General features: G+C 35.9%; 1 protein-coding gene across 16 annotated transcripts in view; it reads right to left on the reverse strand.

Moving 5' to 3' along the window:
• Rbm26 (RNA binding motif protein 26) overlaps positions 1-23257 on the reverse strand; it is a 79544-nt gene that overhangs the window by 17094 nt on the left and 39193 nt on the right. For 6 of the 16 annotated variants that reach the window (XM_087585881.1, XM_087585877.1, XM_087585879.1 and 3 more), the window contains exons 11-20: positions 22248-22407; positions 20960-21124; positions 20165-20296; positions 18923-18994; positions 11558-11683; positions 11148-11222; positions 9632-9799; positions 7864-7968; positions 3887-4087; positions 959-1045 (exon numbers count right to left, since the gene is read on the reverse strand). In XM_087585881.1, the coding sequence (XP_087442007.1) occupies positions 959-1045; positions 3887-4087; positions 7864-7968; positions 9632-9799; positions 11148-11222; positions 11558-11683; positions 18923-18994; positions 20165-20296; positions 20960-21124; positions 22248-22407 (1291 nt within the window). Of the gene's footprint in view, positions 1-958; positions 1046-3886; positions 4088-7863; positions 7969-8074; positions 8978-9100; positions 9800-11147; positions 11223-11557; positions 11684-18850; positions 18995-19791; positions 19864-20164; positions 20297-20959; positions 21125-22247; positions 22408-23257 lie in introns of those variants that run through there. The other 10 variants (XM_087585885.1, XM_087585882.1, XM_087585884.1 and 7 more) reach the window with 4 other exon arrangements.

Raw genomic sequence — 23257 nt, forward strand, 5'->3', positions numbered from 1 at the left:
TAATCACAAGGACTCTAAGAGCTAGAGCCTCATATCATCACTTAAACCAGTGACAGCAGTCTAGTGAGGAGTTTGTAAGACAGAGGTGCTCCTCTAGAACCCATCCTGCTGGGACTGGAAACTAGTAGGTAAAGGATAAACAAAAGGGGTGGGCAACAACAGAACTACACTTTCTCTACATCTACCTTATATGCATTCTACTAACTCATAGTGTCCTGGGCCAGATAAAAGAGTAGACAGTAGAAAAGAGTGGTGGCTTATCTAGTGTCAATTTTGGGATTTCTGCCTCCTTTAAAAAATACAGGAATAAGGATATGTTTTCATTCTAATCCTAGGTGTGACCATATGGGACATTTCGAAGCAGCTCACTATGATCTGCTTCATGCTCTAGCAGAGGCATGACTTTGCCAGCTGCAGATGGCTTCTGCAATTGTGTGACATTTGGAATTCTGGGACCTTATCAGAGGGTATATAAATGATAGGACACCAAGAGATGGGGATGGTGGTTGCTCAGGGGGTTGGCTATGATTTGTTAGCAGTTGTGCTCAAAGAAGAAACAAGAAATTAGATTCAGGTATCTATCTATCTCTGTCTCTCTCCACTATCCTTTTTCTTTCCTATATAGTAATGGGGGGGGGGGGGTAAAACTGAGAGGGAGAGGGGGAAGAATGGAAAAAGAACCTACAAAGTAGCAAAGACCAGCTCTTTAACCTCTGTAAAAGGAATGTAGAACATGTTCAAGTTAATATATCTTAAAGTCAATCTGGTATCAAATTTTATATATATTATATTCTATATTATATTATATATAGATTACCCAAGAAAATACTTTATTTTTGTGGGCACAAACTTGCACTCAAAATATTCTACCTTCTGTTAAAGCACAGGAAAATAATTTATATTGAAACAAGAAAATACTAACCAATTAAACCTGAACTCTTAATTCTTTTATACTTACAGCTTCTGCTTCCGCTCTTGTCTTGAATGTAATTATTGCATGAAGTGAAGAGTCATCAATCTGACAATCCTCGATTTCACCATATTGCTGTAAATTAACAAATTATTTCCTAAAAGTGTTTCGAAACATCTAAAGACCTCAATGGCATTATAAGAGTAATAAACATAATCCAGAATTCATAATAACCCTCATCATGAGACGAATAATTCATTACACTCAGTCCTATCTTCCAATCTCAGCTCTAATCCTATGCTTTCCAGAACTAGCAACATTCAACTCTATTATACAGTTACAATGAATGAACAATGGCTAGTCTTATTACTCCAACCTCAGAGCAAGGTAAATTTGTTCTCAACCATCAGAACAAACTATGAGATTCTAGAATCATTTCCAATAAAAGGAAGAAAAGATTCAGAGAATTTAAGCAATTTTTCTAATCAGTCAAGCAAATTACCAAAATGAAGGTACAGGACATTTACCATACGAGTTTGACTTTGACTACAATGGGTTCATTTACTATGCGCTTCACTATGGCAAACACAATTTAGAGCCCTTAAATTTAGGTAAGCATAATGCATTATGCCTGATCGGATTTTTGTAAACAGCAATTTTACCACACAAGAATTGGTCTTTAATATATTATTAATATTTTTCCTTCTCATTCCATAGTAAAACTACAACCATACACTAATTAAAACAAATTTAAACTTGAACAAGTTATTTAATCTCTTCAAGGTTTTATTTCCTCATCTCTAAAATAGAAACAATAAAGTTTTCATTTTCCCATCTGTAAATCGGGCACAATAAAGGTTTTGGTGTCAATTTGACTACATCGGGAATTAACTAAAACTCAATGGCTGGTCACACCTGTGAGGAAATTATTAATTAAATTATTGAGGTGGGAATATACTTCTTTCACCCCGATATTTTGTGTGAGGCTGACCTTTAATCTAGACCACATCTTCTGCTGACAGCCTATACAAAGCACATGAAAGCAGCAAGCTGGCTCTCTCTGCCTAGTGGCTCTCTCTCTCCTTTCCTGGAATGAGCAGTCTTTTTATTTAGGATTCCGGTGTATTCTGAAGACCAGCTAAGACATCCAGCATTGTGACCTGAACAACTACTAGACTCCCTCCATTCCTCCCCACCTCCTCTCTCAGCCTTAGCTGGACCACTCTAATAAATCTCCTCTCTTTCTCTCCCTCTCCCTCTTTCTCCTCCTTCTCGCTCTCTCCACCATCCTCTGTGTGTGTGTTTGTGTATCTCTGTACATAAAATCATTATAACTTCTGTTCCTCTAGAGAAGCCTGACCAAATCAGTGTTAATTCAAATTATTCCTAATATTCCCTTAAGTTTTAGCTGTTTTTATTACTGATCTCCCTAGATAAACATTTAAAAGCATTTTGCTAACCACAGTTGTTCTAAGCTCCTGTGCTCAGAAGATAAAAAGCTAAATTTTGTAGTGCACTCCTGTTTAACACTCGCACTTTCATGTGTAAATACTCGTGCTAGTATTGTTCAACTACTAACTTTGAGTAGAGCTCAAAGTCTTTGCTTATGAAACAATTTCCACACTAAGTTTCTGAATATTTATTTGTCAAGCCTCGTAGTCTCAGCAAAACACAATTCCAATGAACTCAGCTTGTTTGGATTACTTCCACAACTGATTGCTCCCCTAAGTAGGTGAGTACCTGTATGCACGGCACTTAAGTGTCTGGATCTCCCTTCCTTTGCAGAAGTGGGAGCAGAGCGGAGAGAGCTGGACTTTATCTCCAAGCACCTTTCTAGTTCTCATTCTCTGTTCCTCTGAATCCAACAAGCACAGGGCTCCAGACTACCCAGCCTTAAGTATTAACCGCTTTAGTTACTTCTTACACATCAATCATTCCTTTTATAGCTTCCTTCTGTTTGGATAGAGCATGGACTATAAGCTGGGAGTGAGTGTCAAACACTGAGATATAAACTTCTAAAAGACGAAATCACCTTAAACCACTTACAGGGTAACCTACCCTAGTTCTCCACTTCAGGTTTACTAATTGTTGAACCTGCCTCACTCATCTCTGTATCACACGCCAGAGGTAAACATCTTCCTGAGTCCCTGAGCCCTGTGTTTAATAAGCTACAGTTTATCTTAACTGGTGTGTGTCAAACCAATGTATCTACAAGAAGTAGAGTGAAGAGCTGATGACTCTTCCTTTCTGAAGTATGACCATCGAACATCCAAGGTCACAGCGATGCTCAGTAACTTACGGTCAGGATGACACTACAAATGAAAGGTAAGATCAAAGCGCAAGGTGGGCATAATGTCCACTCTGTACATTACTCTAATGTAGCCCAAGAGGCCAAATAAAAAACGGATGATTAGGGGCTAGAATCTGCTTCTCTTCCAAGCCATTCTACTGCCATTAGATAAACTCTCTTAAATTGTATCCTTGCTCTTAATAAGGCAACTTCTATATATCATGTATCATAAGTAGATCTTGTTTCAGTACTATTCAACTCTATCAAGGGTGCAATATTTACGAAACTTCATTTTCACATTTAAAAATCCGAATGTTCGATATAAAATGCCAATTTTTCCTTAAATTATCAACATAAACCTACTCTTAAGGTTCCTCTCTAAAACAATAAAGTTTAAATCATAGTATTTAAAGGCATATCTAGTTTAAGAATTGTAATATTCCAGTCAGTCAGTGAATTTGAGGCCAGCCTGATCTACAAAAAAAAAAAAAAAAGTTTCTCCCAAATAAACAAAAAGACCCTGTTTCTATTTTTTAACTAAAAATGAAACATTACTATAGATTAAGGAAACCCTGTGTATCACTAAATTTAAACTACATATGTCATTTTCATAACTTTCTCTGTCCTTTCATCTCTCAGCCTGAGTGACAATCACTAGTGTTATTCACTATGTGGTAAGAAAGTACCGCAAAGTGAGGAAGAAGGTCTTCTCTGTCGCTCTCTGTAAACGCAGAGATCTCTAGTGCTCGGGGTCGGTGATCCACTACAGCATGCCCAGGTACACCGCGGCCTCGACCTCGACCCCTGCCCCGTCCATGAGCTGCACCTCGACCTCTCGTATGAATTCCTCTACCTCGGCCAGATGAAAGGATTCCTCTTTTAGCAGCCTAGAAGAGAAAAACACACAGGTCACACAGTGTGGTAGCAGGCACTGAGACCGCTAATCTGAGAGGCCTAGCTCTGTGTGAGTTAGAGTTTCAAACTTTGAAATATTTGCACTGATTTTATTTGTTGAGCACACCAAGCTCCAAATCAGGAATACTACAACAGTGTTAGCTCAAGACAAGTGTTACATCTAGGAAAATGACTCAAACATTTAAGCTTTTGAGATAGTATTTAGAAAATCCCATAGCATTCTAAAATAATTAAATGGACTCTCTGAAAATATTTAAAATATAACAATTTGTAAAAATATTTACAATTTCATTACATTTTGTGTCTCTTTCTACCATGTAGGCTCCAGGGAACAAATTCAAGCCACCAGGTCTGTCAGCAGGCGTTACACATTCAGCCACCTTACCCTTCCTTCCCTCTCAAACTAAGTTCATGCTCTAAGAACACATGACAAAAAGACTGGTGACTGGATCTCTTAATGAATGCTGGGCACCACTTTAAAAAATCAAGTTAATACAGATTACAGCATAGCCCACAGAGATAATAAACTTATTTTTATACTTAACTATACTCTAGAGTTTCAAGTTTTATCTAATTTTCAAATAAATGCATCTGTTGATTCAGCTGATCTAAGTTTTCACAAATGCATTATTTTGATCACACCATAGACCAAATACAGAAGATTAATACTCTGCTACATAATTTCTTCTGTGTTGTCATTCCTACATTCCACAAACATTCTATAAACACCTATGTTGGTAGTCATTGACCTCAAATACAATTTCAGGCTGTGCAATTCGCACAGTAATTAAAGTGCTTACCATGCAAGCATGAGGACCTAAGGTCAACCCCAAACACCTACATAGAAGTCATAGCACACATCTGTACTCTCAGCAACTGGGAAGACACAGATAGGGAGATGCCTGGGCCTTGCTTGCCAGCCACCCAGACTAGTCAAGTCAATGAGCTCCAGACTTGGGGAACACGTGCCACCTCCAAAATGGAGCTTGAGGGAGGAACACAGCCAATATTTAACTTCTGTCCTCTAGCGTCCACACATGCATTAGCACCTGTTCACACACGCAACATACACACAAGTACATACAAGCCAAACACACAAGCTCAATTCCTAGACAAGTAAATTACTGAGAGTGATTCTTACACAGGACTTGGGTTCAGTTTCAATCACCCACCAAGTGCTTTACAGCCCTAGGGGACCGGATAGCCTCTTGTGGCCTCCATGGATGCAATCCATGCATATAGTATACAAACACACGTGCATACTGGCAAACACTTATTCAAAAATAAAATAAACTGTGGGAGTAACTCATCTGAAATTTAGCAATTAGCTGAATGTGAAGAGTAAACAAAGGGAAGATTCACACAAGACTCCTCCACATTTCTAGCCTGGTAACTACATATACAAACTTTACAAGCAAGATAAACACAAAGATGAAGATATATGACATCTAAGTAAGAATATCAAGTCCTAATATTACCAAAATTAAACGTAAAATCAAATAACAGTGCTCAATGAAACAAGCCAGGCACAGAAAGACAGGCGCTCTAAGAGTACATTTACACACTAAAATCTAAAACACCAATCTCACAGGAACAGAGGAACGGCTATTCATAAGGACTGTGTTAGCCTGGAAAATGGAGAAATGTTGGTCAGAATATACAACAGAATAAACTGTACCATCTGCCATGCACATGAAGAACAGTTGATCAAAGTATGTGAAAACAAGAGAAGGAAATTTTTAAATGTATTTTCATAAAAACTTAAGTATGTGAGGTGATAATTACTTTGATAATTCATTCCATAATGTATATACATTGAAACATGTTGTATACCATACACAATTAAAATTTTTAAAAAAAAGAAAATAATAAATTTAAAAGAAAAAGGTTAACCAGGCGGCAGTACCATACCCCTCTGATCTGAGTGCTTGAAAGGCAGAGTCAAAGGGATCTCTGTGAATTCGAGGCTAGCCTGGTCTACAGAGCGAGTGCCAGGACAATCAGGGCTACACTGTGTAACCCTGACTTCGGAGGGGGTTGGAAGGTGAGGGCATCTGGGATTAAACATATCACAAGTATGTCCTGAAGAGTATTAATGACAAGACAGATGCTCCCTGAAAAGTAACTTTCAGCAGCCTATAATTTGGAGTTTAAACTAAAAGCCTCCAAGAAATCCTATAGTCAAAAAGAATATTGAACTAACCTTTCAAAATGTATTTGATCTTAAAATTTTTGCTCACTAATCTCTATTTTCAAGAAAAAATAATTTGATGAACATATTCTGGTATCTACTATATTAATGCATATGTGAGTATTGTCTGTAAATAAAATTTGAATCATCATAAAATATTGGAAAATACTATTCTATCTTTGGTTGAATTACAACAAGCAAAACATGGAACAGTAATTTTTATGTTATTTACTAAATTATATCAAAAACTTTAAAATATTTCACTTTTTATATCACCAATGACATGGAAAACAACTTTAAAATTAATATAAGAAGCCTAATATTTTGGGTCGAACATAAGGCAAAACAGACCATGTTTCCGGGGAATTAAAGTGCAGGTTTAGGACATTTTACAGCTTTTTCTAACTCTCAGATAAGATGGAGCCTAGGACTCCTGTCCAGCAGATACCAAAAGTTAACTTTTTAATACTTGGACAGCACTAGAAAGATTCTACTGTATTGTAAAGTGAGAAAAAATTGAGTCAACAATGTGATCTCAGCCCTCAGGAGGCAGAGGCCACAGATCTAAGTTCGAGGCCAGCCTGATCTACAGAGAGAGTTCCAGGACAGCCGAGGCTACAGAGAAACCTTGGCTCATAAAATAAGTGAATAAATAAAAATAAAAATAATTTTTAAAAGTATATTCAAATTAAGTAAAAGAACCTAAAATATTAAAAAAAATTCTACCTTAAATTATGTCAAGCAATAGTCAATATAGATATTAATATACTTTCATATTTTACAGTATTTTTGCTAAATATTAAACATCCATGATTTATAACAGAGATCAATTCCACTAGAAGTCTCTCATATAATAACCACATACCTAAATTATAAGTTAGTTTACTTTCTCTTTTAAAGCACCCACAGCACCATCTATAGGCAAATCTTAACTAAGCAAGTTTTCTACAGATGTCCAATGCTGATCTTGGCAGCTCAGCACAACATGCCTGTATGACTATACAAAGACTCTTTCCATACAAACACCTATAAAGCCCTTAATTATATTTAACCCCAAGAAGAAAACAAGAACAAAAACAGAAAGAGGACTAAAATTCAGTAGAAATGGAGGCACCAGGGTGTTTATGCAGAGACAGTGTGTCAGCAAATTACTTCTCAGACCAGCACAGTCAGAGGGCCAAAGTTCCAAACTCAATCCCTGAGACTACACAGTAAAAGGAGAGAACCCATTCCCATACTGTCCTCTAACATTCATAATCAAATTAACAAGCAAATACAAAACTGTTTTTTGAAAACTATTTTCTCCAATAATTTAGTAAAATCAATTAGCCTCTCTCCTCTCTATCCTAACATACATATACACACACACTAACACACACAGAAGGGAGAGGAGAGACAGAGAGACAGACAGAGAGAGACAGAGACAGATATATATATAGATATATAGATATATATGGTAGTCAGTAATTGTTAACTAGAACCAAAAAACATTTTCCTGTTTAACCATAACTACATCTCCTTCTTTCAAGTGAACTGTGCAGCTGTGATAAAACATACTTCAAGCTGTAATTCTGTATATTTTCTCCTAAGTTCAGTGACTTCTTCTCCAGCCTGCATCTTCTTATATAAATCCAATTCTGTGTCAAGCAATTCTTTCTGCATCTGAAAGTTATTAATATTTCAAATAACAATTAATACTCTGAGCTTATGTTAACATTTTTTTCCTCACATTCACCCTGCATCCCCTCCCATTTTTCCCCCCTTTTTTGGCACTGGCTAGTTATACAGTCAAGATTCTCCCAGGTTGGCCTCAAAAAAGTCAGGATTTTAGGTTTCTGTCACCATGCCAGTAACATTACTCTAGTGTGTAAGCTTCCTCGTTCTACTTATTCTCATTGATTCCCTAAAGTCCACTGTCTAAACCACAGCCCAGGCACGACTGCATGAATTAATGATGTGGTAATTGTGAAGAAAACCACGGGGCTGATGAGCAACACACGCTATGTCTTCATGCAGGTAACACGCATCTGAGCTGTGTGGGAGGGTAAGACACAGATGAATGATGGTGGCTCCATACAAGAAGTGGGGTTAGGGATAGTATATTGGGGGTTGAGGTTTGAGGTGGGAGAGAATCCTATGTATATCTTCTGTGTACTTTTAAACCATGTTAATGTGAGCTATTAAAAATATTAAAGTTAAACTAAACCAGTAAGAATGAGGCCAGGAGAAAGAATCCAAAGCTGAAAACTAACTGAAATGGACCTAACTTTATCCAATTAGTAGTACTTACAAAACAAAATAAAAGTTAACTGACATCATAATCTGATTTAATCTTTAATGGAATATAATTAGTTTGTAAGGAATGTAACTAAAATTTGAATCCAGCGTAAATGTTGGAAACAGCACTTCAACCAATTGTGGAATTATTATGAATGGACTGTGAGTCTGCTTGAATAAATTTATGTTATGTAGCCAAGTTGTCATTATGGAAATTGGCAGTGGAATGAGTTTTAAAAAGGAATAATCGTGTAATTCATATTAAAATTAGAAAAATCAATATGGCTTCATACATATACAGAGATGAAAGATAAATATTATACTACCTGTATTCTATCACTCAACCATCTAAAAATATTGTGGTCATTTGCTTGGATCATCTAGATTGACGTACCTAGTTTTTTTTTTTTTTTTTTTTTTTTTGGTTCTTTTTTTCGGAGCTGGGGACCGAACCCAGGGCCTTGCGCTTCCTAGGTAAGCGCTCTACCACTGAGCTAAATCCCCAGCCCCGACGTACCTAGTTTTTCTCTTTGCAAATAAAATCCATTCTGGACAATGATTGTAGGTTACTTCCTGTCACTAGATCACTAATTAATTTCAATACATAGTTCTTGGCCACACAGTCATGTAACCATGTCACTTTGTCCTCAAACTACCTTCCCCAAATTATCCATAATCATTTTCTAATAGCTGACTTTATACCTGTAAGAACTAGGACAGTTGTGAATAATCAGATCCTTAACAAACCATATTCTTAAAAAGAATTTTGATATTTTTATTTTAAAGCTCTGCTTTTAAAGATTTATTTGTAACTATTCTGTATTGGTAGTTTGCCTGCATGCATATCTGTACACTATGTGTGTTCAGTGCACTTGTGGGCCACAAGAAGGCATCAGATCCTCTTTACCTGGAGTTAGACAAACGTTAGCTGCCAAGTGAGGGAGCTGAACCTAGATCCTCTGACGAGCGACAAGTGCACTTAAGCACTAAGCCATCTCTCCCAACCCACGCCTTCGTAAGTAGTCACGTGACTAACAAACCGGAATACCTGAGTCTTTGTTTTTATACTTTTTGGAAGACAGCGTCCAGGAGATGTAGATTTAACCTCATCTTTCAACTTGGTAATATTTTTTGTCAAAATCTCTAATGTTTTCATTATTTCTGCTTTATCTTCAGATTTCATGGTTTTGTTTTTTTCTAGTTTTGAAATTAGCATCTGGCAAATTAAAAAAAAAAAAAAGACGTTTACAAGACTTACTCCTACTATTGATAAGAAAACAAATACAGTGAAATAGTTAAAACAGAGTTCTCAACCATGCCGACAGACCTTTAGTATATAAAAACAGAAGAACAGACCTGGCCATGCTAACAGCAGCTCAATCACAATCAGTTTACTTTGTCAAGAAATTTACTAATATTTTTCTCAGATCATAAGTTCTAGACCAGAAAAGTGGAATGGGAGATCACACAGAATTGTGTCTTCCTAGTCACAACAGCTTCAGCTTTTTACATAAAGCATTGTGGTTTAATAAGTATATCCAAAATAAGAAAAAAGGCCAATTTTTTTAATCTTAAAGTAAGTTTTTGAGACAGTCTTACTCTGTAGCCTAAGCTGGCTTCAAACTAATCAATTTGACAGCTTCAGCCTCCCCAGATACTGAAATTACAGTTAAGGCAACACTGAAAACCAACAAACATTGTTTCTGTACTTTTACATTGTTCTACCTAACACTCATTACAAAACACAACTAAGAAATGACTTCTAATTAAATGTCATAAATTAGAACTCTCTCAAAAATAGCAGCTAAGAAATATCAGTCACATTAAGTAATATTTTTTACAATTTACTTTATAATTTATGTGTATGCCTGTGCTCTGAGCAAGCAGATGCCTACAGAAGTCAGGAAAGGCTGTCTGATCCCTTATAGCTGGTAACACGTAGTTGTGAGCCACCTGATACTGGTTTAGGAACCCAACAGGTCCTCTGGAATATAAGTAGCAAATACTCTTAAGTCATTGAGCCATCTCTCAGTGTCCCCATACATTTTTTTTTAAATCAATCACATTAAAAGGATAAAAAAGAAAAAAATTAAATTAATTTAGTAATTTAGCCTAGTGTACCAAAATATACATTTCAATAACAAAAATTACTGAGATTTTTTTTCTTGATACTATGTTATTGCAATCTGCTGTGCAATTAACATCTTCACTAGACACACTCCAGATGTGGCTTTTGACTATTCTACTGTATAAAACAGTGAAGTACAAATCAACAAAGAGAAAATGACTTCACTTCATTATGCACTGACCAAAACCTATTGTACAGTCAGTCACAGAGCTAAATGAACTTATTTCATGATGATAACCATACCCATCACTTGATGCAAGTTTCAACTCCAATGCCAATGAATGAATACATAACGTTGATGATTATACTTAGTAACTTTTTCACTTTTACCACTACTAATTATAGTTAATGTGCTTCTCACTGTGAATTAAACAGATTAAATTCACTAAAAACAGCCACACTAATAATTCTGTCACATTTGATTTTGTCAATTTACCTTCTGTGTTTCAATGTGCTTTTCTAAAATTTCTTGCTTCCTTTTTCTTACATCCTGCTGAAGTTTCAGTGCCTCCTAAAAGAATCAAAACTATTATTTGAGTATAACTAAAGATAGATAAAACATTACATGAGAAAAGCAGTTTTAACTGAAGAATGGCAACAAAAGCAATATTCAACATTTGTGTCTGCAAAGCTTAGACCATGCATACAAGTTTCAAAGATGAACCAGAGGAAACTTCCCTTCATGAAAAATGAGTGTAAAAGAATAATTACTATGACAGAAGGAAGATCAAACCCTCCAGTTTGACCTTGTGGTAAGCACCTTAACAGACACACACAGAGGCACGCACATACCCAATGGAGAGAGCTTCCTGTACACACATTTTATGTTATACTATCCGTGCTTACCTGTTTCTTTTTCTGTGCTTCATTATTATCAACTGCAGGGGTAGAAACTAGTAAGGTTTTTTGTGCAGCCTTCAAAGCAGCTGGATTGTACACCGTTTTTGTAAGACCAGTAGATGTAGACAACACCTACCAACACAAAGTCAATTTCTTAAAAAAGCATTGTGAATTATATCAATTTCTTAAGTCTTGTTTTCTAAGAAACTCCAACTTTAAAGCATTACTGCCTAAAATTAAATGTTGAGCTAAATGTATTATATAGTTATAATAACTAAATCACAATTCATGTCTTGAAATGAATGGTATGAATAATAAGCCATATAACAAACAAACGAAAATAAACTCCTGGTGAGTTAATACCTATAAAAACAAACAAACAAAAACAGCAAAGCCAAACATGTAAGACAGAAATCGAAGGGGAAAAAAGACTATCATTATATTTATGAATAAAGCATAAGAAACTAAACGTCAATGTACAAACGTTTTAGCATGATCACTGTAATCTGCAGTTCCAAAATAAATGAGGCAGTCATTCTCCATTCCCTACAAGCCATTCTTCCTCCTTGATGTGATCTTATTAAACTCTCAGACTGAGCTCAGACGTAGGACAAGCTAAAGCACTAATCATCTTTCTTTTCTTTCCAATACGAAAACTTTTATTCCTCTGACATAAAAACCATATGACACCACTGAATTTGTTACGTGATATTAATTACTTAATAAAAAAATAAAACAAAACGAAAAAGAACCTGATGTCTTCCTATCTACACTGCAAGGCCCTAGAAAGAACGATCTAGGCTTTTTCTTTTTTGTGATTCTTGAACCTAAGTCTTCTTTATGCAGAATTATGAGACTCTGACTAAAGTAAACTTGAGAGTATCCTCACGTGCTCATCTACAAAACTGGGGGGGGGGGGGGTTCATCTTCAGTATCTAAAACATAAACCCAAAGCTCTCCCCTTTTTACTTCTTTTATCACTATACTGCTAATATCTAAAACAGTACAATCACACATGATAGATAACAAATATTTTTACACCAAAGCAAGCAAATGATTATAGGTCGAAATGAAAAACCCTTTAAATCGAAGGTTAGGTTTCATAATAACAAGCACAACAATAATAAAATAATAGTAAAGACAGTGCTGACAGACTCAGCTCCATGAGATGAGTGGTTCTTAGAAATGATACCATCAACAGACTCTAGGACACCTAAGCAAATAGCCCTGCACATGACTCTCCATAGAGAAGACACTACTGTGTCTAACATCTGAAGAGTGCCTGAGCTAAAATAGGACACAGAAAGACGGAAGACTATCAATTAAAAATCATAACCTATTTTTTTAGATACTAACATGCTGACATGTGAAGTAGCATAAAAGTAGAAATCTGGAGACCACATTCCGATCTTTCACCATGAAATTAGAGGACGAAAAAGCAAAACAAAAACAAACAACAACAAAAAACCCACATGGGCAACATATTACTCTTAATACTTCTTCTCTGTCTCAGAATCTAAATGAAATAAAAACTATCATTATTCTTGCTTCACAGAGCACAACTTGTTTAAAAAGTAAAGGTATCAAAATTTCACAGGTAATTTTCTTCAAAATAAAACCTGCCAAATATTAGTATCAAACTTGAAATACTAACTAAGAGACACTTGATTTCATTAGAAATCAAAATACAGATTTAGTTTATAGTTTAAATTTTCAATGATTATTCTGGAATAATTCTGAAGAATTTCTTCAGTGTTTCTTTACTATGTCACACATCGCTAAACTATATTAAAAGAGAGGTTTTAACTTATGAGAGGCACAAGACAGTCTACTTATAAGTTTGAGTATACTGTTTCTTCATGAGAATTCCCTAACAAGTTAAAAGCTACCTACAGAATAAATAACTCAGAATTTTGAGTAACACACTGTAATTTTCCAGCATCAAATACGCATTATAATAAAAATAATTTGTTTAACCTAGCATTTCCCCACTTCAGTGGGTAAGGAACACACACACCTTTTCAAACCATCTTAGCATTTCATATCAGACTAACAAGGGCTGGCTGAAGAGAGTACAGTATCTGTGGAGAACAGAACACTTCCTTGTTTCTACAAGCTGTCTCAGCCCTATCCAGTAATTTCCTTCTGCAAAAAACAGGATATATGACAAAAATATTCCACAAAGCCTCAATCTCAAGGATTCCTATGTACGATTAAACAAGTGAGAAAGAACAGTAAAACGATTGCAACTGCACTTCCAACAATGGTGAAATGCAGCCCTATTTCAAAGGTACCGAGGTGTAAAAGTAAAATATGCTTGGAAATAATAACTGTAGGATTACAAGTATTGCTTTTTATTTGAATCTACTTGGTTCTAGACTTGGTAAAGAATGCTAGAATGGTAAAGAATACCCACATTTTTCAAGATTTAAAATTTACCCAGGCCTGCTGGTGAGAGCCTGTAATTGCAGCCCTTGGGAGCTGGAAGCAGTACATTAAAAGTCAGCCTTAACTACATATTAAATTGAAGTACATGGTCAAGGCACTGGATTTGACCGCTAGCACTGTTTTAAAATGAAAACAGCAGAGGAAGCCAACACATCCAACAGTCAAGATTAAGTGACAAATCATAAGTAAACAAAATATGGACAGAGGCCTTTACAAATAAACACAACACGTGTAGCTTAATTTCTGATGATCTGACTGCACTCACCTACTGTCTCAACTGCTTGCAAGTTTATTTTGGTTCTTTTTTTTTTTTTTCGGAGCTGGGAATCGAACCCAGGGCCTTGCGCTTCCTAAGCAAGCGCTCTACCACTGAGCTAAATCCCCAACCCCGCAAGTTTATTTTGAATTCTCTACATATGTAATAATCATGTCATCCACATATAAACAGATTTCTTTCCTTTTTTCTAATCTTTTTAATGGTTTATTTCATTTTATCACTTTACTGTATTGGTTAGGCCCTAGAGGGGGAAAACTGTATGAAAGTGACTAAATGAAGACCTTGTCTTGTTCCTAATATTGACAGTAGGGGATATTTATTATATCTCAACATTAAGTTTAATGTTAATTCTGGCAGTAGAGGTGCACAAATTCTTCAATAAGGTAGGAAAGTTACTACTTTGCAAAGTACTAAGTATTTCACCAAATATTTTTCTACAAGGTAATCATGCAAGGTTTTCCTTTTCCCTTACAATGCTACTGTGGTCAGTTAAACATATTCCTGATATTAAAGCATCATGAATTTCTAGACTAAATCTTTCCTGAACATGATGCATCATGTATTTTACGTACCAATGGAGATTGCTAATATTTCCTCTAGAGTATTTGTGCCTATGTTTATAACACGCGTTAGCCCACACTTTTACTTTCTTTTTAGTATCCTTGGCCAGGATTTTGTAGCAAATAGAAACCTGGAAGGTAAGTTAAAAGCCCATTATGTGCTATGATTTTATTATTATCTCCTATGACAAAGACAAAAGTCAATTCCCTAAGTTGGTAATAGGTTAAGCGCCAATAATACATTTTTCTTTCTTTTTGATTTATTTTGTATGTATGTTATATACATGCACAATGTGCAAGCTTAGAGCCCAAAGAGGTCAAAAAGGGGTACTGAATCCCTACACCTTCTGAACTTAGGATGGTTGTGAACCATACGGGTTGGTTCATGGAAACAAATCTGGATCCTCTACCAGAGTCAACAAGTGCTCTTAACTGCTGAGCCATCTCTCAGGTTCCCACGTCGCTATTTCTTACGTAAAATATTACCATCCATAGCCACACCTACTATTATTAAGTGTAAAAAACAAGACTCGCTAATAAGAATAAGAAGAAAAGACTATCTGCTAAAAAAAAATCCTATATAAAATTACTAAGAAACTATCTAAAGTTTCATTTTTAAAATAATTAGCTCAAACTGAAATTTAATAATTTAATAATACTTAACAGTACTATAATAGAGCCATTAATAACCTAAATATTATTCTAATAATAATAATGAAATAATAAGTTAATACCTCTAATGGATATTTAAAACAGAAAAGAAAAACTCATTTTAACAAGTATCTAAAGAGTTATGTATAAAAAAATTAATACACTCAATTTTTTCAATTAAGTATGTATTCAGTAAATCAGAGCATTTATTTACAATATTGTTTAAGAACACATAGGTATACATTTTATAACACTAGCCAAAAAGAGAACTCTGGAGAGAAGAATAAGATTTAAAGCTTTATTTATAGTTTTAAAGACTCTTCTCAAGAATATGAATTATTTTTTAAAAACATCACTTAATCAATAGTAAAAATTATCTTTGCTACTTGGTGTGTGTCTGTGCCTGTGCCTGTGCCTGTCTGTCTGTCTTGTAAAATGGTTAAATTGACCCAGTACTTGGCACTGCCTCCCATTTGGGTTATGAAAACACTTAAAATCATGATTATTAAATGAGGTTACCATGCTGCACTTTTGTTCTGAAATTATTTTACAACCTTTAGCCATTATCTTCATAACTTCCTCACCCTGGGTTCCTGGTAACCATCACTTACTCTGCTCCATGAGTTCAACTTTGTGATCTTCCACATATAAGGATTAACAACCTTACAGGGAAACATTTTAAACAAATATCAAAGAAAAATATTAATCTATAATCAATGTTTTTCTTTTTTCTTCTTTTTTTTAGATTTTTTTATTAGATATATTTCTTTACTTTCATTTCAAATGTTATTCCCCTTCTCGGTTTCCTGTCCATAAACCCCCCCACCCCCTCCTCCCCCATATGGGTATTCCCCCTATACATCCCCTTTACTGGCCCCCCATATTCCCCTGCACTGGGGGTCTAACCTTGGCAGGACCAAGGGCTTCCTCTTCCACTAGTGCCCCAACAAGTCTATTCTCTGCTACATATGCAGCTGGAGCCACAGGTCAGTCCATGTATAGTCTTTGGGTAGTGGTTTAGTCCCGGGAAGCTATGGTTGGTTGGCATTGTTGTTCTTATGGGGTTGCAAGCTCCTTCAGCTCTTTCAATCCTTCCTCTAATTCCCCCCCAAGGGGGTCCTGTTCTCAGTTCAGTGGTTTGCTGCTAGCACTGGCCTCTGTATTGGACATGATCTGGATGTGTCTCTCAGGAGAGATCTATATCCAGTCCCTTTTCAGCATGCATTTTCTAGCTTCATCAATCTTATCTAGTTTTGGTGGCTGCATATATGGCCCACATGTGGGGCAGGCTCTGAATGGCCGTTCCTTGAATCGCTGCTCTAAACTTTGCTTCCATATCTCCTCCTATGAATATTTTTCTCCCTTTTAAGGAGTGGGAGCATCTGCATTTTGGTCATCCTTCTTCTTGAGCTTCCTTTGATCTGTGGATTGCATCTTGAGTAATTCGAACTTTTTGGCTAATATCCACTTATCAATGAGTGCATACCAAGTGTTATAATTAATTTTTGCAATAAACCCTAGTTCCTAGAAAGTGTAGCTGTTATTTTAAATAAGTCAATTTTTCTTGTACTAATTTAAAAAAAGAAAACTCAAAGTCTTCAGAGGAGTATGTACTAAAATAAATAAATAACCATTAAAAGGGGGTTTAAAAGCTTCACATAGTCTCTCAGTCTCTGGATTTGTGTTGCCAAAACTGTACATCAGACCAAAATTTAAAATCAAAAGGCTATTAGCATCTCTATCTTATAGTCAAGGGAACTTGTTCAATGTCATGTCCAATGGCTAAATGAAAACCTGATCTCTAAATGAAATGTAGCTCGATTTAATCATATAATCTCCCATTTAAAAAAATTCTAAATACAAATATCATTTTATATATATAACTCTTCATAATGAAAATATATATGTATATATGTGCGTGTATGTATGTATGTATGATTTAAAAATACTTTAACAAATGAACATCCTATGATAAACTTAGTATCTAAAGCTAGAATGCTAGGCACCAGCACATTTGATTGACAGGGTAAACGCACTCCAAGAGGAACACCACAAAGAAGCCAGAGCTAGACACAGAGAGGTTAACATAGGTAAAGTGACAAAGACTGAGCTAAAAAGAAAGAGAGGACAAGACAGAAACCTTGGGAGACAGAGGACAGACACAAGACAATACACAAAAAAGGTACTCCTCAAGATAGAAAAAGTTCACTGGCACAGCAAAAGTAACAGAACAGCAACTACTTCCGGAGTGTGGGAGGAATATGGACTGTGAAGGAAACAAAGTAACTGTAGCCAATAAATTCAAATTTTCAAACATTAAAATAGCAGGGACAGAATGGCAACAAAATGAAACTTACAGAGGAAAATGACAAGACACTGGCTAAGATAAGGCATCCCAAAGCCAGAAACTGAAAGCAGTAGAGAAAACGTGGTAGACTATGAATGCATGTACAACACCTTTAAGGCTGTAAGACTAACGTCACTCCCAGTGCTGAGGTCTAGAAATTAAAATGTCCTTCTATATGAAAAATAACTCTTTTTTGGCACTAAGATGCCCAAGAAGAAAGTATGATACAGACTGAGTTCTGAATTTCCAGCAAAGCCGAGGTTTAACAAAGTAAACAGTACGTCAAGCAGCACTCTAAAGATCAAATGTCGGCAGGTCCACCAGACACTCCGTTCACTGTCAACAGGAACCCCCTGTAATCTTCAGTCCAGAAAGAGCGGGGACTAGAAATCTTTTGTGTTTTGCTAATATTCTAGTTTCATATAATTCAAATTTAAAAAAAATGTTATGAGGGTAGTCCCAAACACCTAAGCATGAAAACAGCACACACCTATTTAGAAGAAAGATCCACAAACAGCTTCGACTATCTTTATTTACCTTCCTATTTTAAAAAAGAATGTGCTGCAAAGCTGTATATGAAAAACTCTCAGCAATAAGTTTAAACTGCGATAATAAAATAGTTTACCATTCTTCCCATGTACAGACTACTTTTATAAGTAAATAAAGCAAAATAAACATTACCATCTACAGTTTACCAGTAAGACTGAGGAAGGTTACGTGCACTGCCCAGTTATCATGCAGTTAGTAACAAAGAGCTGGAGATCACAGTCATAGAACATTCCTAGCTCACGATCCTTTCTATTAGACCACCAGAGTTTTCAATCTAAAATGCAATGTCTACAAAGAAAATAAATGTAATTAAAATAAAAAAGAATGGAGCACACAGAAATAAGAGAAGCAAGTATTAAACTGTTGATGTAAAAAGGAGACTAGGCTAAGACTTTTCTTTCTCAGCAAACAGGCAGGAGTAAGGAGCGACCCACACTATTAAGAAGCAGGAATTTGGAGCTATGAGGAAAAAAAAAAAATGAAGATGCCACCTGGAAGACATTTATAAAGCCAAGACACACACATCATGCTATTCTTACCTTTTCAGTTGCTGAAACAGATGGCTTTGATACAAAACCCAACCTGTCCTTCACAGATAACTTAGTTACATTCTAAAAAAATTAAAACGAACATATTCAGTGTTTCCCCAAACATATATTAAGTCTGTTGGGATTTTGAACATCCTGATTCTACTAATATATATTGAGTTTGAGCATAGCAATACTAGCCACAGAAACCTGGGCCTTTAAAAAAAAAAAATGGGACAGAGAAACAAGGAGAAAGAGGAGGAAGGGGAATGGAAAAGAGAGGATAAGGAGGAAATACGTGTGGAAAAACAAAAAGTCTTTAATATTAACTATAAAAAATTACAATGTAAAATCTGTCCTCAAGTAGGTTCCTTGCTGTAATTTTATATTAACAAGTAGAAACTGAAAATTTTAAAATAGACTTGAATATTTAAAATATAAGCCTGCTTCATAAGCTGAAAAATGAGTATCATGCATTCCTATATACATTTTAATTAGTGATTATTTAGATATGATAGTTTAAAAATAACAGTACAACATTTTTTGCATTCTGAACCTTCAGAGAATCTCATTATCTTATTCTACGAAGTAGGAATTAATGACCTGAAAAGCTAACATGGCATCCATTATCTAAGTAGGTTACTACACCCTACTTTTTTAAACCCAATTTTGCACAGCATACCTTGAAATGTCTAGAGAAAAAGGAAAGCTAAATTTCTAAGACTGAGAGTATAGAAACGAGAAGCTGCCAATCAAGTATGGAAGTGGAAAGAAACAACATATGGAGAAGAGAACCCCAGTCCACAGGAAGTGATGCAAAGTACTAAGCAGGGCAAGTGAGTACTTAAAGCAATATATATCATCAATCAAGCACGTGTAACCTGATGGCTTAAGTCTTCCCTTCTCAAAAGTTCTCTGTTCACTCTACTGCATAATTATCAGGAGATAGAACTCTAAGTAAAAAGATAACAGAAAAAATAAAATTTAGTGTACTGAACTTCACTCTCAGGCAAATTTGTTTAAATACATCTCCACAAAGTAAAAAGAGGTCTTTCTCACGAGCATTAACTAGGAAAATGAATTTAAGATTAAAAAGACAGTGTTATGATAAAGCTAACTTATAGGTAGAATCAAAAATATAAATACCATATTTCTGTGTAGAACATAGAATATTAGCTATAATTCTAGTTACTGAGAAAAATTAATTGATGGAGCGCCTATTTGACAGAGCTGCTGATAAAAACTGCTGTTTACCTGGGGAAGTTCTGAAGTAGCACTCTGGGCTTCTGCCGGTTCAACAGTACCTGAAGGTACAGGACCCAGCCGCTCTTTGACTGACTGCTTCACAACAGGTAAAATGGGCTGCTGGACTAAAGGCTGTATTACCTCAAAACAAAAAGAAAAATTAAAACAAACTAATTATCTAGTAAAGGAACATGAAGCATAACCAGGATGATTTTATACTCAAGCTCAAGCGTTTCAGTTTTTCAATGTATTAAATTTTCTTTGCAAGAAATGAATTAAAGGGGTTGGGGATTGAGCTCAGTGGTAGAGCGCTTGCCTAGGAAGCGCAAGGCCCTGGGTTCGGTCCCAGCTCCGAAAAAAAGAACCAAAAAAAAAAAAAAATGAATTATAAAGTACAAGAAATTAAATTCATCATTGTTTAACAATAAAAAACCAGACTACTCTATAATACCGCTCAAAAACAGCTAGCATTTTCTCTAAGGAGAAAAGTAGAAGGAAGGGAAGGAAAAAAAGAGTGTCTCAAAATATTATGTAGTGGTAAACTTATGCAACAGTAGCCACCATAGTGAGTGATTACTTCTCAGTAACTGTTGTTCTAGACACTTCACACACACCATCTCATAATTCCCTACACGAAGATTAACCTCACAGGCTAATGACAGAACTGTTAAGAGAAGTAGCTTTCTCCAGCCTTTGTGATTAACAGGAGTAAAGGCACATGTCACGTGACTCAAAAGCCTGTTTTAATATTGGTGAAGGACACCAAGAAACATTAGAGTTCCCATAAATTTCTCTCTCTGTTACCTTTGGTGAAGTAGTTTGTAACTGGTGAGTGGCTCCTTCTCTGTGCCAATAAACCTTAATAAAGCGATTATTTAATACTGCTTCTGTGCTTGAGATTGCTTTCTTTGCTTCATCATACGTTGCAAATTGGATGAGGGCGCCTTCAGGATCACCATTATAGGCAACCTAAGATTTAACACATTGAGCACAGTTTCCTGTCAGAGGAGTACACAGCTTTACAAGTCAGTTTCTTAGGATCTCAAGATTTTAGTCCTTCAAAGATCCTATCCTCAAGCTCCTGACACTTTTATTTGTACAACATGCCAATCTTGTCATTCTCACAGTATTTCCAAAGAGCCTGAGAAAGTTCTTTGATTTGTGCCTGTTTGATTGCTTGTTTAATGAAATAAAAGTTTATTTTGGGGCCAGATCTGAGTAACCATGGCTTGAAAACACTTATTTAGGTTTTAGTGTAGAAGCAGTTTCTTCACATTTGTTAGTTTTACAGAACAAAGAAACACAGGTCAAAGCAAGTTATCTATGCCAGCAGTGTTGGTAAGTAATGTGACTTTGAAGAAATGAGGTCTAGTGGTAGGTTATGAGATCATTTAGAAGAACTGCCCTTAAAGTTGTACTAGGTGGTTTTACGTCAACTTGACACAAACCAAAGTCATCTCAGAGAAAAGAACCTCAGTTAAGAAAACTCCCTAAGATCTGGCTGTCCGTAAGCCTATAGATTTTCTTCAGTACTGGTTGATGGGAAAGGGCTCAGCCCATTGCGGGTGGTCCCATTTCTGGGTTGGTGGTCCCGAGTTCTATAAAAAATCAGGTTGAGCAAGCAATGAAGAGCAAGCCCCATGGGCAGCACCCCTCTTTAATGCATCAGCTCCTGCTTCCAGACTCCTGTCCTGCTTGAGTTCCTGTCCTGACTTCCTTTAATGATAAAATCATTTTCTCATTAAATAGCTTTGGTCATAGTATTTCATCACGACAATAACCCTAAATAAGACACAAGTTCTCATGGATCCCTGAGCTCTCGTGAGAGAAAGCTGTTCAGGGTCTCTGACCACTGACCATCTCTGATCCTCCAGCAGTCTTTAATCAGCCAAACAAACAGCCTCACTCAGTAGCAGCATCTCTTTCCTTGCTGAGTTAGCCCTCTTCAGGTATCCCATTATAGTAACAGATATGATGCTAATGCAAAGTCTAACTTCCAAATCTTAAAATTTAAACAAATTTTCTATTTTTCTATGAACGTTTTCTCAAGTTCTTAAAATAATTACTGACAATATTATTCCAAAGCTCTTACCTGTAAGTTAACCAATGTTCCAAATCGACTAAAATGTTCATTGAGTTTGCTGATATTATTTAACTCTGGAGGAACTTTCCTAAGTTCAAGTTTAGTATTTTCATTTCCAAATTGAACCTTCTTCTGGAAACCCGGGCTGTTTGTCCTATTAAAATTTGGTCTGTAAGCAAAAACCAAGTTGATCAATATATTTATAAAACTGATCCTAACTACTACAAAGGAATAACGTTTTACATCTTGTTCTGGAAATCTGCCTATTGAAAGGTTAAGACTTTCATTAATTTTACTTATTAATATAAACATGACACCTGAACCTGTTATCCGTTTGGGGAATCTTTTTTGTTTGTTTCTGGTTTTTTGGTTTTTTTTGAGTCAGATTTCTCTGTGTAGCTCTAGCTGTCCTAGAACTCACTATGAAGATCAGGTTGGTCTTGAACTCAGTGATCAACCTGCCTCTGCCTCTCCAGTGCTGGGATTAAAGGTGTGGGCCACCACCACCCAGTCAGAGAGATAAAATTATTGGAAATACATACAATACTGTTGGTACATTAAAAAAAAAAAAAACAAAAAAAAAAACAAAAAACAAAAAAAACTGTAATCCAATGAATTTACCCTTTTCCTTTAAATCACAAATTTAATCACAATACCAAATATCGAAACTACTCTTTCTATACTACTCAGAATAGCCCTAACTTCCTTCCCTTCATACAGGAAAATGTGTAAATGTCATACCCTCTAATATTCTGAATTTCTTCCTTTCTCCAAACTTCTTCCTTCCAGTGTCTCTTCAGCCCCCCTCCCAGGAGAAGCCCTTTGCAGTTCCTAACAGGAAGGACCTACAAAGTCTCCCTCCAGATCTACTTTCTACATGCTTCACTCCTAATGAGGCAGGGCTCAGAACTATGCTGTGTGCAGCTCCTAGTCAGTAGCTCCTAGCACATCTAACATGTAGAAAAGGTTGTTTCTTTTAGAGGTGGAAGTGGAAAGGGGAAAAATTGTGTCCTCCATCA

The sequence above is a fragment of the Rattus norvegicus genome, chromosome 15 (assembly GCF_021556685.1).
Source record: "Rattus norvegicus strain SHRSP/BbbUtx chromosome 15, alternate assembly SHRSP_T2T, whole genome shotgun sequence".
Lineage (NCBI taxonomy): Eukaryota > Metazoa > Chordata > Mammalia > Rodentia > Muridae > Rattus > Rattus norvegicus.